This window comes from Lissotriton vulgaris, chromosome 7 (assembly GCF_964263255.1).
Source record: "Lissotriton vulgaris chromosome 7, aLisVul1.2, whole genome shotgun sequence".
NCBI lineage: Eukaryota > Metazoa > Chordata > Amphibia > Caudata > Salamandridae > Lissotriton > Lissotriton vulgaris.
In genome coordinates this window covers 1,428,965,438-1,428,984,342 of record NC_141695.1, presented here as the reverse complement: position 1 = coordinate 1,428,984,342, position 18,905 = coordinate 1,428,965,438, and the positions used below count along the sequence as shown (strand labels likewise).

The 18,905-nt window shown below is 42.0% G+C and overlaps 1 protein-coding gene across 1 annotated transcript in view; it reads left to right on the top strand.

Moving 5' to 3' along the window:
* The window catches only part of EMILIN3 (elastin microfibril interfacer 3), a 140,383-nt gene that overhangs the window by 73,277 nt on the left and 48,201 nt on the right, over positions 1–18,905 (top strand). Inside the window, exon 2 of the mRNA XM_086932225.1 lies at positions 4,143–4,265. Within this exon, the coding sequence (XP_086788351.1) occupies positions 4,143–4,265 (123 nt within the window). The remainder of the gene's footprint in view (positions 1–4,142; positions 4,266–18,905) is intronic.

Below are 18,905 nucleotides of genomic sequence, written 5' to 3'. Positions count from 1 at the left end.
AGAGTGCCAGTGAGGGAAGTGGCATAAAGTGTTGTAGAGTGGAGTGAAGTGGTGTAGAGTGGCACAGAGTGGAGTGGCATAGAGTTAAGTGTCAAACAGTGGAGAGGCGTAGCGTAGTGTAGAGAGGAGTAGAGTGTCATAGTGTGTTGTGGAGTAGAGTGTTGTAGAGTGGACTGGCACAGAGTGGAGTAACGGGTTGTATATTGGATTTGCGTAGAGTGGAGTATGCATGGTGTAATAGCGCAAGCACTTCCATTACAGACAACACATTTTCAATTGAATAAAATGTTATAACCCCATAGATATAGCTCTATCTAAGGGTAAATCCTACCCAGAATAAATATGGCCTTTCAACACAACAAGCTTGTTGTACATATTTGTGTGGGTGTAGTTGGCGCCAAGTCCCTGAACTAGTGCCATTCTTGGCCCACGCTACTGCTGTTGATAGTTATCTACTGGAAACAAGGTTGAGATCAGTGGCAGAATTTGGATCACTTACTGTCACACACACAGATCAGCTTTCCGTCAGTTGGGAGATCTGATGTTGTAAAATATATTCCTCCCTGTGTCTGATCTCTGAGCCAGTTTGTTTGAGCTCCACAGTTCTATTACTTGTTCCATTTGGAGACTACCACACTCAGAATGTGACCAGGCCCACAGAAGCACACGCAGCATGAAAGTAGGAGCTAAGCTAAAACCACTTCAGGCGGCCATGGTTCATGGGGCAGGTTTAGTGCCGCTTGGTTTCGTCGCTCTCTCCCTGACCCTTTATCACATAACCCAATAAATGAAGGCGCTTGGAAAGTCTAGCTCTATTATGTAAACCATCGTATCACGTGTGACTGCTAGAGTTCGGTTCATAGGTGGCTGAGCGCCAAACCAACAAGTGATTCATTGTATGTGATATCCCTGCTTCAATTAGTGAAGCATTTCCAGTTTGTTCATGTTTTCCATGAAAGATTGGAATAAGCCTCCTTTATTAAGTTCATAGCTTATCTTACTATGTCAAGGTAATAATATAGTGGTTAGGAGGTCAGTCTTTTTCAGCTCTAGCATCTACTCCTCAGTGCTTAATTTGAGCCGGTGGTTTCTGGTGCTCGGCACCAGCACTAAATTGCAAGAACATGCACTTATGACAGCTGCCGGAGGGTGGCGCTGTTTGCGCAATTTAAAGATAAGCAGTTGTTTGTTAATTCGATATACATTAAAAACAATGAATAACTGCCACTAATGCCATTCCTAAAGCTCTGGCAGCCTCTAACAATCTGGATTTTCACACTTATAGCAGTGTGATGGTTAAGTAGTTGTATAAGTACGGTGGTAATGTGTGGTGCAAACTAACATGGCCTCCTGTGGACAGCCCGGCACCTATGTTTTTTTTTTTACAAATTAAGCACTACTACTCTGGAAATTAGTGTTCCCTTTTGACATTCATTCTCGCTCACATCATTTCAGTTTCAGGAGGCAACACAATGTTCTCCAGGTATTTGTGATCACAATTTAACATTTAGGAACTCAGTTCATGGTCTTTTTGTGCTGATTAACCACCAAGCATATGCAAGGCTTTTTAAAGGATACACTATAGAAGATCAGCACCTGCTCTGTACCAAATCTGTCTCTTCTTAGGTCGAGCATACGAGACAGTGCATACCGTCCAGGTGCAAAAGGCCTATCATTTGAAAAAACTTGCAGTGCTTTTAATTCCCATGAATTGCAAACAGCACATGCTTTTTTGTCACTCTCGTTTGCTTGCTTCTTATTCCACCTATCATCTTGTCCATCTTGTGTTTGTCCCTCTCCTGGACCATAGACTCCTAACTTGTGCTCTTCCACTGGTCACTTTTAGGGAAATACTCATTTCAGTTTGTTTAAGCACTTCATGACAGTGCATGTGTTTTTTAGCTGTCTCCCTCATGTGCTTCCCTATTTCCGCTCGCCGTTGTTCTCCGCATGCTTCTTTACCTCATGCTCCATGTTACTCTCTCTCGCCTCTGTGTTTCTCTTTCCCATGCTCAGTGTTGCTCGCACACACGTGCGTCTCCCTATTGCCCCAGTGTTGTTCTCTTCCACGTGTACCTTTCCACCTCATTCCTTGCAACTCACTCCCTCGAGTGCTTCTTCCCCTCTCCTCTATTGCCCTCACGCCTGCTCCCCAAGGTCCTGTTATGTTTTTAATTTGAACATTTTTGAAGGGCCAGGCAGCAAATTGCTGCCGGACCTTCCACTTCATAAATAAAAATGCTTTAGCACTACTTCATTTTTATGTTTTATTTACTCACCCATTTGTCACGTATTCATCAGACGCAGGTGAGAGCCTACAAAATGATATGGCTGCATTATTGCATCTTTTTCTTCCTTTGTTCATGCTGTAAAGCATCGGCATGTATGCTGATGCTGCACAAAACGAACAAAAGGCATTGGCAGAGCCAGTAGGTCTGAAAGGTGCGACCTAATGGCTTTGCCAATGCTTGTTTGGGCATCACCTGGTATCAACTTCACAGGCGGTATAAGAATGAGTGACAGTAGGTTTTCCCTTAATAGATCATGATACACCTAATAAAACTGAAAGTGTCCCAGTGGCGATGTATCACATTGAGAGAGCTAATATCTAATAACGTTTCCTGCTATTTATTTTATTTTGTCGCTTTGTCTGCAGCGCAAGCGTAGTGTAGAAGGACGTTTGCGTGCTTTATTCATATAATAGTAAAGATTGACACATACAGATATTTTTGCATGAGAAGATGCACAGTATGGCATTTTGAGAGAACAATTGTGTAGGAGTTTTACAAAAAACTGTATTAACTGCACAGCAAGGTGGCTCATAAATAGTACAATAAAAGATTGCTTCATGCTGCCATTATCGGGACAATAGAAAGGCATTAAAGAGAAACAATGAGTATCAAAACTGACTTTTTCCATGGCGGATCAAGACAGTGTTGATTTATTGATTCCCAACTGTACACCTAGCTGTGGTAATTATTGTACAGGTGGGTACATCTACACAAATATATTTGTATAAATTTGTATAAATCTGTGAATCGGGGCCAAGGGGGTTAGGTTTATTTAAGGTGGCGAGGCAAAAAAAGCTTGTAGAACTGGGCATAGGATGTACATAATTGACAGTTATACTGCACATTGGTATAAGAGGTCAGTCAATCGGCTGTCCAACAGAGCTACTTTATGTACGTTCGCCAGCAGGGTGCTGTCGACTGAGTTATATTTAACAGAGAAGGTCTTTAGCAGAAGGCCGTTCATAAAGGAAAGTATTTTCATTTATGGATTCTCCAGTGATGACGCAGGTTTTTCCGATTTCATAACCTTCTCTCAAAGGGAAGCCCTGCTCGGTCTCTGGGAAACAATACCTCACTGATTCTAGCCAGCCTTGTGTTTCTCTTTAAGGCAAGTGTGGTTTTTGTGTTGTATTTTCTTTGCAGGTTGGTGGGAGTGTTCCATCATTTGCTATGTGTTTTTTTTCTCTTCCTCGTGACCCCAGTGTTTTCCTGGTACTTGTATCTTGTTCTGCTAATGTAGCATACAATGTATTAGCCTGGAGACTTGGTGTCTCCTCCTGTGTAGCAGTCTTTTGACTGGAGATGTCACCCAGCCAATGAGATGTGAGATATCCATACAGCTTCATGGCGGCTTATGCGCCTTTACTGGGTTTTTTTTTTAGTGAATTTATTAAACCGTTATGAGAGTGTTGGTGGTTGCTGGCAGTAGCACCGCCCCCACATGTGCAGATGACAGGGGTATCAGTGATACCAGGCAGTGGTATCACAAGTTGGTTCACTACATGCCAGCGTGGAATGTGGAATAACGGCTGGGATCTGTTTGCGCATTGATTGCTGCATGTTATTCCCCATTTGCAAGAAGATTTTCATCTTGACCCTTTGCATGCTTTCCTTAGGTGAAATGTCTACATCAAAATTTACAAGCTTCGGTATTCCCCCGGTTTTTACTGCGTCACAGGTAACTTCCGTTACTTGGCGCATAAGGAATACTAGAACTCTCCTGATAAGCGCCTTAGTCCACGATGCTGGTCGGCTGGCGTGATTGTTTGTGTATTTTATGGTGTTTTGTGTTGCATTCATGCTCATCGCTTATCCTTAGGTTTCACTGCTCCTTTTATTTCCTACTTGCAGGAATTATTGCGTGTATGTGGTGCAGCGCAACGTCACCTGCACCCAGCAGGATGGGACTGAGACCTACGTGAAGGCGGAGTACCACAAGTGCAACTGGGGACCCAAGTGTCCAGGAAAAGTCATGTGAGTACAGCTCTTCGTCCCCATAACCCGCCATGTCAACCTCTACCCTCCTCAACATCCCCTCGCATGCCCCATCAAAACTCTTGTCAAATGAAGATACGTTCCCATCTAACCGGGCCGTCGCATATAAAATATATCTTGAATGAACCTTTGTTTGAAAACTACTTAGTCATGAACAAATGATTCATATAGGTTGCTAGGACAGTTTATGGACATCTCATTAACTACTCCATTTGCATGGTTCAATTTACAGATGGCTAACATAATGGTACCCAAGATGTCCACTCAAAAGAGTATCCATTAAACCTGTTCTACACTCCAAATCTAAGGGTGTCGGTGGTTTGGGTACACTGTACGCTGGATAGACCATGCCACAGCTCCTTACAGAGTTATGTCACCCCGGATATCCTAAAGCTACCAGGTGAGAATCCTATCTGAGAACAGGAAGAGAGATGCCACTGCCTGTCTACTTTTATCTCATCCAATACCGCAATGTGTATGCTCCACCAGAGAAAGAGCTTCTGGAGATCTTTGGTCATTCTGCTTTTGGGCCCCATTGATAGTCTTACCTAAAGACGATGCGGTCGAACATACTCTTCCCAGACTACTAACCATTTGAAAAAAAAATGACATTTACACCTGTATTATGTGAACCCAAAAAAACCTCAATTTGAATCCCTTGCACCATCCAACAATAACGGCAGCGCCAGGAGGCTGAGCGTGGTGGATGAGGCCGACAATGTCCAAGATGAGGGCATTGGTAACCCTAAGAGGATGATAGATCACACAAGTAAGGCATTGGTTGTCTTGTATGGTCTTTAACCACCAATCGTGAATGCATCAGGTAGATACTGGTTTCTCAATGGGTGACTATCTCGAAAAGGCTGGTAAGGACAGGGCAGAGTCACGCAAATGTCAAGGACACTGGCCTGCCCAGAAATCTCCTGTTCCTCAGTGGGCCAGATCGCCTCTCGCTTTTTTCAAACTGGCAGCTATTCAGCAGCCATTATCCCTTCTTATTTAAGGCCCTGGATCCTGCCAACACTTTAGCCGGCAGGGGCACAGGACCCGCTGCCAAGACATCAGCGCCTCGCCCATGCCAAGGCTCTCAGTGACAGCAAGCCTTGCCCAGAGGATTGCACTGCCAGGCCCTGCCAGGAGTTCCAGCAGAGTCAATTCAGTCTATTAAAAGAGAAGTAATTAAGAGCTCGCATTGAGGCCTCTTGGCCAAAGGAGCACAACAAAGCAGCGTCTGTTATTCTTGCATGTACCACTGCTTGTTTGTAAGCCAGGGCTGTAACCTGATCTAGAAGCTCCCCGCACAGAAATTCCCTTAAACTCTGGCCTTGTTTAGTATGATATCAAGCTTGAGAAAGATGATATATATATATATATATATATATATACACTAAAAAAACCATAGGTTTCACAATTGTTATAGTCAGGAATTAGCATTTAAAAAACCTTTGAAATTCACTGAAAAAACCATAGGTTTCACACCAGTTATAGTTAGCTGAACAGTTTACTCATACAAAACCATTGAAATTTCCACGTTATAGTTAGTTGGACTCACTATAACTCGCGCGCCCGCAATCCACTGCTGATGATGTCACATATTACATCATTCATGACATAGTCAGTGACATCACTGATGACATCATTTTATCTGGAATTGTTTTTCTATACCTGACGGGCATAAAAAAGTAAATGCACCAAAAGTTGAATGCAAAATCTGCCAAACTGTACTTTCCCATGGAGACCCCCGAAAGAAGTACAGTTTTGGTAATTCAACTATGATTCGCCACGTAGAAAGGAGGCACCCCCAGAACTATGCCCGGGAGAGTGTTAGGGCTCTAGCACAAGAGGCTCCCAGGGATGGGGCCTCTACATCAACCGGAGGACCAACAACATCGGTAAGGGGGCGATCGCAAGAGCCGATTCCGAACATTCAGCCTGCTTTTAACAAAGGCGTTCTTAAATGCAGAGACTGTGATCAGCTACTTTGCTATGGGGAACAAAGTGTTCTGCTCATGGTTCGAGCATTGGAGAACCATCGCTGCCGTTCCCAGCCCTGAATTTGTTTTTTTTTTGTTTTTGCTCCTGTTGAGCAGTTTCCCATTCCCTGTTTTTGTTCCTGTTCTGAAAAAGGAAAAAAGAAGAAAAAAAAAAAGTTATTTTCAGAACTAACTCCAATTCTCATCAAAGAGCTGTTTTCTTAAAAAAATGAAAAAGCGTAAGTGAAGTGGAGTGCATTGATAAAGGAGAGGAAAATGATTAAGAAAGCACAGAAAGGGACGAGAGGAGAAGGGAAGTGAAGTAGGGGGACTGAAAGAAGGTGAGTGTGGGGAAGGAGAGTGAGGAGAAGGAGAGTGAACATGGGGAATGTGGATATGCGAAGAAAATGTAGTAAAGGAACGGGGGTGTGGAAGGGTAAGAAAATAGCAGTGATGTTTTGGAAAGAGTGGAGATACAGACTGGATAAAGACAAGTAAGTGTGAGACCAGGTAAGTAAGGCAGTGAAGAAACAGAGAAAGTGAAAGAAAAAATAAGAGTAGAAGACTGAAGGCCTCATTTTTGCACCTGCCTCACAGCAGGCGTAAGACTGATGCAGGCCCTTTCACATGGGACTGGCCCCATGTGAAAGGATGCATTGCTGGAGTTGCATCATTTTTGTGACACACTCCAGCAATGCATCACTTTTGCGCTTACAGATACGTCTGAAATACTGACGTATCTGTAAGTACTTGCGACATAATGCGTCATATATTTAATATGACGCATGAGTAGAAGACTGAAGGCCTCATTTATGAGGCCATGCGTCACTTTTACGCCACCGGTACGTCACTTTTTGTGACGCACCAGTGCTGTAAAAAATGCACCTTATTGAGTCATATTTACAAGTGACGCATCTAGGTAGATGCGTCACTTTGTAAACCCCTCCGCCACATTATACCTACGTCAGGTGTAATGTATAAAAAAGGGGTGTATTGATGCAAGAAAGGGTCGTAGAGGTGACGCAGTGAAATCTAAGAGATATCACTGCGTCACTTTTATGACGCTGTTGCGTCCAAATCTTGCGCCTGTATCACAGCAGGCGTAAGACTGATGCAGGCCCTTTCACATGGGCCTGGCCCCATGTGAAAGGATGCATTGCTGGAGTTGCATCATTTTTGTGACACACTCCAGCAATGCATCACTTTTGCGCTTACAGATACGTCTGAAATACTGACGTATCTGTAAGTACTTGCGACATAATGCGTCATATATTTAATATGACGCATGAGTAGAAGACTGAAGGCCTCATTTATGAGGCCATGCGTCACTTTTACGCCACCAGTACGTCACTTTTTGTGATGCACCAGTGCTGTAAAAAATGCACCTTATTGAGTCATATTTACAAAGTGGCGCATCTAGGTAGATGCGTCACTTTGTAAACCCCTGCGCCACATTATACCTACATCAGGTGTAATGTATACAAAAGGGGTGTATTGACGCAAGAAAGGGTCGTAGAGGTGACGCAGTGAAATCTAAGAGATATCACTGCGTCACTTTTATGACGCTGTTGCGTCCAAATCTTGCGCCTGCTTAACAGCAGCCGTAAGACTGATGCAGGCCCTTTCACATGGGACTGGCTCCATGTGAAAGAATGCATTGCTGGACATTCCAGCAATGCATCACTTTCCTCTAAACACTCAACATTTTTTTTTACTCTATTTTTTTACACTGTTTTTTCCCCATGGTGCATTCAGGGTGCGCGTACCGGAGAGCGTACCGGGGAGCGCCGCCAGCGCTTACCCCCCGAATTATTTTTTTTTTAAAAACGTTTTTTAGCCATTCAAGGTCCTTCTAGGCCCCCCTCAGAAAACCTAGGGGGTCAGGAGGTGTCTACTCTGCCCCCTTTTAATTATATCCCCCTTTCTTTTTTCACCTCTTGTGTCTCGATTCTACCGAGACACAAGATGGCGGACTCTCCGGACTGTTTAGAATGTTGACAGACACCCGACAGCCAATCAGCTTTCGCTCTCGCACTCCCGTAGCGCGCCGGGTGCGCTCCCCGGTACGCGCACCGGTGAGCACCCGCAGCGCGCCTATAGATATATATGTGTTTTTTAACTTAATTTTCATAAAAACGACTAGAGCAATTTTCACCAAACATAGCAAAGGCACATCTGCGTACCAGTCCCTACAATTTTGCCAAGTTTGGCGCAATTCCGTTCAGCGGTTCGGGCTGTAGACTTGTCAGACCGTCCTATGGAAATTTAACATGGAGAAAACACGTTTTGGGACCCCCCTTTTTTCTCAGCTCCCAATTCACGAATCCCCCGAAACTTTCAGGGAAGGAGCGGAGCGCAGCGAGACCATTTTAAGGAAAATTACAGGCAGATCCCTCAATCGGCGCCAAAGTTATTCCTATGATTGACAACTATTTGGTGCGAACGAACTCAGAACCGAACGGCAGACGGAAGGGAGCGGTCTCACACCTGCCGCGGAGGGACGACTCCAAGGTAAGAGTTTATGACCGTGAAGTACGCCGGCTGAATGAATCTGGGCGAAACTGTTGAATTCACTAACAGATCAAGCACAACATTGTGTAAACCGGTTAAGGTGGCAGAAAATCTTTTTTGAAACGGTGAATAGTACTTATATGAACACAAATTGAACTTGCAATAAACAAATCCGAACGGGGATCAGGCAAACCAAACGTTTTAGTACTACCGGTCTCAACAAAGAAATCACTACAGAATCGTTTCAAAACACCAAACAAGAAATCGACTAACATTAAAAATATCCAAAATAAGAGGAATCAATCAAAAGAGAGCTGCAACATGGATAAACGGGATGCAAAAAGGAAAGAACACATAGTCACAATGTTCGATAAAAGTGATGTCAACAAACCTACAGAAAGCAATAAAGAACAAAAAAATGACACGAAGGAAAAGCTCCGATCATGGGAAAAACTAAATAAAAAAGAAATAAACAAATCATGGGAATTAATCTCACTACAAAAATATTTAGAAGTAGAAAGAGTCCCGAGGGGTCTTCGTATACTTTTAATGCCCAGCCAACAAGATGCAACTAACGATCTGCTTCAAGAATGGGGAGAACACACTTTAAACTCCTCTTTAGGATTAATAAAGATACTTGTGAAACATATAGAGATTGCCCTTGAAAAAATAAAGGAACAATTACGAGCTTTGGAAAAAGAATTAGAAACTCTGAAACTCAATCTAGAAATGACAAAATTCAAAGACGATTTAAATAAACAAATTGAAAAACATGAAGAAGAAGTAAGGATAAGAAAACAAACAAAATTCGAGAGAGATGCCAATGATTATGCCCAAGGGCGAATATTCACTCTTGCTCGTAAATACGACCCCTTTAAACAGCAAAAAACAAACACAGTGAGCTCATCGTCTAGCATGACGTCCCTAACATCAGCAGAACAAAGCGAGGATGACTCTAATCTAGACCCAATGCAAAGAGCTTTTTTAGAGGACATGAGCCTAGTTCTCACACAACGACAATGGGAACAAAACCATGGGGCGCAAAGAAATACACGTGGAAGAGCAAGGGGAAGGGGGAGAGCATGGCAACCGAAATTCACAAAACCTCAACAAGTAGGAGCCGTAGGCGAAACCACTACAAACGTAAACGTGGGCGCAGAGACCAGATTAATGAAACAAAAGAAGGGGAGGGGGAAGTAAATGAGGAATTACAGATAATAAACCTCTCAGGAAAACCAATTACCCACGCTGAGACCTCACTCCTGAAGAAAGGAATACATTTTTGCCCGTCTCAACGAATGGATATGGCACAAACAAGAATATATATGTATCTATATATTCGAAAAATCAAGTTAGCCAAATTCTTCGCGGAAAGAGAACAGAAACCCAAAATACAGAAAATACAACCCAAACTAATATCCACTTTGCAAGCAAAGGAGTCAGAGGCATACCTGACCGTATTAAATCTAAATGTGGAAGAGGGTCAAGAAATCAGCATAAACAACGCAATACCCCAATTCGGGGCAGGAACGAGTAACTTAAAGGTCAAGTCCAAATTTTACCCCCAACTGATGCCAGGAAACAAAATTGATATGTTTCAAGAGGCAGTTATCCATGATTTGTATAAAATCACCAAAATGAATCAGAAAGACAATCTGTCAACAGAGGAAAGAAAAGCATTAACCTCCCTAAAAAATGATCAAAGCTTTGAAATAAAAACAGCAGATAAGGGTGGGAATATAGTGCTATGGGACAAAGACCTATACACTGCAGAGGCTATGGAACAACTAAACAATCGTCTATATTATGAAGGATTAAAAACAAACCCACTGGATAAAATAAAAAGAGAATTGGATCAAAAACTACACCTATGGGAAACTAAAGAACTAATTGACTCAGACGAAAAGAAATACTTAACAGTTGATTTTCCCAAAAAGGCAACACTATATTTTCTCCCAAAAATACACAAAAACCCCACGAAACCACCAGGGAGACCAATCGTGTCAACAAATGGATCTTTATTTGAACCTCTATCCAACTTCATTGATTTCTACTTAAGCCCCCAAGTAAAACTATTAAAATCTTACATAAAGGACACAACAGATTTTTTATGCATTCTGGAACAATTGACTTGGCAACCTAACTTCCTCCTGATCACCATGGACGTGATCTCCTTGTACACAAACATTGACAATGAAATGGGCCTTAACGCATGCAGATATTTCCTGAGGGAGCGAAACATTCATTTTCAAGATCATAATGACATGCTAATGGATATGATTATGAACTTACTGACTAACAACATCTTCATGTTTGGTGACTTACTATACCAACAAAAGAACGGTGCCGCAATGGGCTTTTCATTTAGCCCAAATTATGCTTGTACAGCAATGGGATGGTGGGAAGAGACAACAGCATGGGATGAAAAGTACCAGACCTACACTCAACACATCATAACCTGGAAAAGGTTAATTGATGACCTTTTTATAGTGTGGAATGGAGGCGAAGAAAAGTTCCTGGAATACTTCACAATATTAAACAACGTCACTCCATGTTTGAAATTTACCTACACTATAAATCCAACCAGAGCCATCTTCCTGGACACAGAGGTATACATAAACAACAACAACATAGAAACAAAAGCGCACAGCGACCAATGCGACCCTGGAAGCAACGAGCTTCCACCAACAGTCACTAATATCAAGCATCCCCTATGGGGAATTTCTTCGCTTAAGAAGAATCTGCAGCGAGGAGGTGGAGTGGAATAAACAAAGTAAGGACACAATCAAACGTTTCCAAAAAAGGAAATATAACAAACACATTGTACAAAGATGTTGGGAGAAGGCAAATCAGACAACAAGATCGGATTGTCTGAAAGGTAAACAAGAACAAATACCAACAGAAGAAGAACCAATCAGATTAATTCTGAATTATAGTCAAGAATCCAAACAAATAAATCAAATTTTGAGAAAAAAATTGGAAAATTTTGCAATTAGATCCAACTGTAGGTAAAAAAATGGGCAAACATCCAATAATCACCTACAGGAGAGCAAAAAACTTACAGGATCAATTGGTTCACAGTCATTTTCAAAAAACAAAAAAGAAACAATGGTTACAAACCAAAGGCTTCATAAAATGTTATAACTGTAAGGTATGTGACATTGCAAAACCAACAGCAGAAATAATTATGCCCAACAAAAAGACCTGGCAAATTAGAGAATGCATAACATGCAACAGCAAATACACAATATACATGATCGAATGCCCCTGCAAATTGAAATACATCGGCAGCACCATTTGCGAATTAAAAAAACGCATTCTCGAACATGTACGCGCGATGGTACACAAGGATAGAAGCAATGCCGTTGCGAAACACATGGAGGCCAACCATAATGGAGACTGGAAACAATTAAGATTCTGGGGTTTGGAAACAATGACTTTGTCGAACAGGGGAGGTCACAACGAAAAACTTCTACGACAAAAAGAGTCCAGGCACATACTAAACTTCAGAACAATGACTCCGTATGGCCTGAACCAGTCGGAAGAACTTTATATACACCTTTGAGAACTTATGTGACAATCTGTAAATAATACGAACATTGTGTCTTCGCTAGATAATCCCGTTTAATTTTTAAATCACACAACCATTTAATTTCATTTTTACTCCCAATTCACATTTCCCTCACTTTTGATACTTTGTGCTCACGGCCTTTACCCCAGGATCAGGGAAATCAGAGTTTAACATTCATTGCCCACCGGAGGGCGGCACTACCCCACGTACAATTTGAGCCCTTTGGGGAGTAGAACCAAATCATAGATTCTATTCCATACAAAACAATGTGTAAATGTACAAAACAAGTGGGATTCTGTATGTGTTTTTCTTTAACTAAATGAATTTTCGTCATTTACAATGCTTTTATGTAAAACTACATCACCCAGAATCCCTATCGCTCACATGATACACCTTGTGACTTTAGTTTTGTCTGGACCACACCCATTTGGGGGAGTAACCTTTTTGAAATGTTTCTTGGTTCTTTAAAAATTGTGAGCACACCTTCACAAACTGACCGTGATCAAGACAGCGGAGGCTGTCGAAACGCGTTGGTTAATTTGTTTTTGATACCCCATGGATTAAGAAATGAATTTAAATACTTCAACTGCATTGGATTAACGACTCTGTATGTTTGCGACTCCATGTTTCTCCCGGAGTGGGGAATTTTCGCTGGAAAAAAAAAAATATATGTATATGTATGTATATATAAATATTTGCAGGCAATGGTTGCTGTATGAGTATCCCATGGGCAGTATTCGTGCAATCCCCTAAGAGGCACCACCAACATGTAGGGGTGAAGTGTTTTCCAGCAGTTAGGGAGTGGCGCACATTACTTTGAAAAAAAAGCATTAGGAAAGTGCAAAACAATGGGCTAAGCCCAGTGCACTAAAATAAGTTGTGATGGGCCTGGTAGTGCAAGCTTCATTCATTCACAGAGAACAGGTACAGCAGGCAGTGTAGACAAGCTGCAGAGTGCATGGGCAGTATATGCTGCTAAACACATAGGGTAAGGCATTTTCAGGAGCAGAGCCACACAAGCACATATAGAAAAAAACGGACACTGTACAGACATCAACAATACAAATGTTATTTATAGATGACAACATGTGCTACACAGGCAATAGCAATGCGAGCTTTCCTCACACACAGAACAAGAAGAGCACACCCAGCAGTGGTGCATGTTTTCTCCAAACACAGATCTAACATAGGCTGTAACCATCATTTGACCACAGAGAAGAAGTAGAGAAGCACGGGGTGGAAAAGGCTTACTCCACACAGTGAACAGAACACCCCAAGCCTTGTGAGGTTCCCACACACACATGAGTTACCACAATTGGGAAAACATCCAGGACCCCTGAGGGCAGAGGGCAGGTCCCCTCAAGCCTACAAACCAGGCACAGCAGAGACAGTGTTAGCGTGCCCCAAATATAGAGAGCAGGTGAATAGGTACAATACATAGAGGAGCTTTCCGGGGTAACTCCCTTACACTAACAGATGTAAACAAAGGAGGCATAGCACTGACCTACCAATCAGGCATCTACCTACCTTAGTCACAAACCAAAACTACAGTGATGAAGGGAGTAGGAAAGGCTGAGCGCAGATGTATGTCAATATTTTGTCTGACATAGTGTCCTAAAAATCGTTTAGACAAATTTCTTCACATTCGCTGCAGATTTTCTACAAGTAAGACCTACGGCCTGATATTTTTGTAAACAAAATTTAGGATACCACATTTGTGTCAGACGATATTTCCGTTCAGTATATTCCAGTACCATACACTGGGTAAAATACAGAAATTAAATCACATTGGTATAATCCCCCAAACAAGAAACCAAACACTTGAATATAGCCTTATAGCTCGCTACCGAAGGCTATACCAATTGTTACAGGCACTGAACCCCAGTTATAGGCCTGTGCCACAGGTGGGAGCATTTATATTGAGGGATAGAGCTTTTAACAAACGGTAGCGCCTGAAGCAGAAGGGCTATAAGGCTATCCGACCATTCCACTCACTGAGGGTAGAATGTTCTAAATAAAAAAAGTGAGAAACTGAAAGATAAACATTGGAATGTTGGAGCAGAAGGCTTATACCAGTCATTATTGGCCCTGATCCCCTCCCTTGTCTTCAATGGAGCTCCCAAAATTCCAGTGTTCTAATGACCCTTGAACACCCACTGCACACTGAGCAAGGTGATTTAACATCTTAGTTGGGCATCCCAACTTGAATATTATAGAGTCATTCCAAAACTGTTCGTAGATTCAAGACACTGAGCAGGAATCAAACCACCGATATGATCTTCAGCAACAAATAAGTGCAGCTAATGTTTCCTCCAGTCCCACCAGTTGTGTGGACCACTGTTCCTTACCATTGTCCACTGAAATCCATTCCACTGCACCAAAACATCCTACACTCACCATTCATGAAGGTAATGACACTGCCATTAACACCTCACTGGAGCCTCACGCACAAAGATCTCTCAACCTGTCTGTAAATATGAGAATAACACATGCATGGGGTACATGCTTCAGGCCACCTTTACCAGCAGAAGAACTTCCATCTTTCTCAATGGTAATGCATGGGCAGATAGGTCACCCAGTTCTTGACCTGATAGAAGTGCCCTGTCCCCATTTTAAGATCGTATCATCAATTGGTGGAGGGAGAGAGAGTAGAGATCCTTTCAATCTCCTTTCAATAATTATAAATCAATGTGGAAAGGATCACTGGTCCTGCATAACCAAGGTCTGCAGGTGGATCGGTAGGTGTCTCCCAAATAAAAGACCCTCATACACGTGTTTTTTCAGAGTCGTGTAGTGGTATATGATGTGTCCCCGCTTCTTGTAACACGTGTCCGTGCGTAATCCTTGGGTCAGTTTTTGTTTGCACCCTCCGCCAGGAGGTTGTACCATTGGTTAAAACAGCAGTGATGGTGAATAATGAAATAGTGCTATAAAGGAGTTCTAAAATACCCGGACAGCCAGAGGTTCAACTTTAATATTTCTGGATTCGGGTAAAAGGTTAAGGCGTGTCGCTATGGAATTATTTAGGAATTCTAGCGCACTAATCTTGTGAGGTTAAAAGTGGTCGACATGTTTCAGCCTTATCTGCCTATTGGTCAGTCGGCTTTCCTCAGGACCATAAAGTGATTAAGTGAAAAAAAAGGGGAAAAGGTAAATTTGTAACCTGATTCGTTTTGTGGTAGTAGGTCACATTGTACCTGTAATGAAAGAAAAGGGAGATAGTGCAACCACATTTGTAGCGAATAAGTGGGAAAAGACACTTCAGCAATGTACAATGACATAGAGACACAGTTGAGAATTAAGAAGCATATTATTAAAAAACATATAATTAAAAACGAGTTGTGCAATACTAAACTCAGAGTCACATTCATATTAAGCGTCAACTTACTCATTCTCAAAATTCTATGCGGAATATTGTGATGTATAAATCCCAAAATTGTATTTAGGCGTCATGAGATCATTCCTTTACAGTGCCCTGATATTGAAAGCGCTATTTAATTTAATGTGCAATTCTATTGTTACATTGCCATGACGTCCAAGGCGCTAATCAATTTTACTGTGTCATCAGGATTATCTTAGACATTGGTATAACTATGTAATACCTGTTCGAGTATAGACTCTTACAATTATTTAAAAGTACATGCATTCGTTATTAGACGGTACCAAGCACTCGTTCTACATGTATTCTGAAAACTGAACATGTAAATACTGCCGCTATAGTCTCTTTAAATGCGCACTCTGGAAAGCCTATTCAGAAAAAGATTCTCTTCAAAAAGTAGGCCCTTCTAATAAAAGTCTAAAACTAAGCAAAACTCAGTACAGAGCAGGGTTTTCACATGTGCTTATGCGTAACTAGACCTTATAGAATGTACCTCTACATTATGTAAGACTTGTCTCCTCGGGAACCATGGCAGTTAGGGGGAGGCTTCACTGTTTTGGAGTGAGGAAAAAAAGGAAGTTTAGTAAAGGGGTTTTAATACTTGCAGTTTACTCCATAACGAAAAGGACAATGCTCCTTGATACCTCTAGCCTTCAAACACCTGTCTAGCAGCTTGTGCTGTCTCTGCCCTTGGTGACCCGGAATCAATCGCCAGTGTGTAACTTGTCTTCTTTTATTGCAAAGTAATGGAAACTGAAGAGTTACTCGAGTGTTTGTACTTATTAGTTGTGCTAAATTGTTATACCTAATTTTCAGAAGAGAATTGTAATAATTTCTAGCTTGAAAATAGACACATGGAGTTTATGAGAAGGTACTCTATAAGCACTCATTCGAAATTTTCTCATAATCAAAGAACGTTAGGAAATTCGTAATTCAGGCAAAATATCAATTATTTGTTAAGACTTAACCACGGAACGGCATCATTCAGGCCCCCACTGTCTGTCTTAAGTCTGTGCACCCAACGTTGCTCTTTTTCAAATAAAATTTTAGCTGCATTCCTGTCCACAGTTTCGAGGGTTTCCAGGATGACCCACTGTAGGTCATTCACAGAGTGCCCAGATTCTTTGTAGTGAGTTGACATTTTTGTGGTTGTTTTTTTACAGTTCACATTGCTGCGGTGTTCACAAAGTCTTTGTTTTGCTTTGCGACAGGTCATGCCAATATATCTCATTTGGCACGGGCAAGTTATCATGTAAATGACATGGCTTGTGTTACAGTTCATATGTTTTTTTAAATTCCAATTGAAGTTGGGAAGCAGCTGTAGTTCCTTTGTGGGTTTTGCAGTGTCACAGACTGTGCAGTTTCCACATGGGTAATGGCCTGTTACTGGACTGTTATTCCACAGTCCAGGTGTGTCTTTCTTTTTCTTGGGTGGAGGTCTCGTGTGCACCAGCAAGTCCTTGATGTTGCGACTTCTCTTGTTGGCAAACATCGGTTTAGGCCAATTCAGATTGTGAGATGTTACTCTTCTCCAGTTTCTGTTGATTATTTTCTTCACTAGGTTGGTGACTGGGCTATAAGTAGTTACGCATGTGATCCTATCTTTCTTCAATTTAGGACACGTCTCTAGGAGTGCTTCTCTTGGTTGGTTGCGGGCACATTTCTTGCATGTGTTGATCACCTTCTTTGGATATTGACGAACCAGTAGTTTGTCACATAGGTCATTCGCTTGACTTTTGTAGTCAGTAATTGAGCTGCAATTTCTCCTCAAACGAAGGAATTGGCTGTACGGGAGATTTTCCCGTAAGGGTCTTGGGTGAATGCTTTGAAAAGATAGCAGGCTATTCTTGGCCGTCGGTTTAAAGAAAGTACGGGTGTGCAAAGTATTGTCTTTAGAAAAGATGGTAATGTCTAAAAAATCTAAAGTACTTTCATTGGCAGTGTATGTAAATTTCAAGCATTCATCTTGAGTATTAAGCCAGCGATTAAAGTCCGTCAAGGTTTCCTTATCACCCTTCCAAATTAAAAAGATATCATCTATATATCTCTTCCAAAAGAGAATATGATGAAGAAAGGGATTGTTCTCATTCTGAATGAAGGTGCGTTCAAAGATGCTAACGTACAACCCCGCCACACTAGGGGCAAATGTACTGCCCATAGATACTCCATGGCGTTGAAGGAAGAGGGTGTCTTTGTACTGGAAGAAATTTTCCATTAGAGCTAATCTACAGCACCTCAAGACAAAATGTCTGGGGGTTTTGTTTGGCCAGTCAGTGTTAAAGAGAATTGTTTCAAGAGTGTCTAGTGTTTTTTGTTGTGGCAAACTAGTGTAGAGACTTTCTACATCTAAGCCCACTAAGAGCATTGTTCCTTCCGAGTACTCAAAGTTTTGTAACATGTTTAGGAGGTCTCTTGTGTCCTTCAGATAGGTGGGTGTCTTTTGGACCAGTGGTCTTAAATATTGGTCTGCAAATTCTGACAGTGATTCCAAAATCGAATTGATTCCGGACACAATTGGTCTCCCTGGTAGTGGCATTTTGCCTTTATGCGTTTTTGGTAAGGAGTAGAAGTATGGTGTTACTGGTGTTTTTACTTCCAGATATTCAGCCTCCATTTTAAGATCCCCATAACACTTTGCACCTAGCACTGAACCTAATTCACACTTAAATCACTGTATCACTCACACACACACACACACATATCTACAGTAAAAACACAGGTACAGACAAGCCCTCTTTTTCCACACATGGACCCACCATAAATGTCTTCAGATACAAAGAGACAAGAAGGCTGTATAAAGAAACACAGATTTCAGTTCACAGGTCACATGGACAGAGGGCTTGGGGACACAAGACTTGGGGACGCAGTCACATCCCTGATCAAAGTGTAAGGCAAGTGACAGAAACACAAGACGTTGGCACACCAAAGAACAACACTGGGGCAGAGAGGGAAGGACACTGTGCAGGGCCACACAAAGGACTTGGGGACACAAGCACAGAGTTATGGTAGACATGATGAAGGAAGAGAGGGAAAGACAGAACCGTAGGAGACACTTAACCCTCAGAGGCTACTTGAGGACAGGGACGCTGACTGCATGGTGGGTCAGAGCTGGGAGCTGGAAGAGGCCTACACAAAGCCATGAGCATACAAGCAGTGCTTGGCCAAAATATGAGTTACTTGTTATA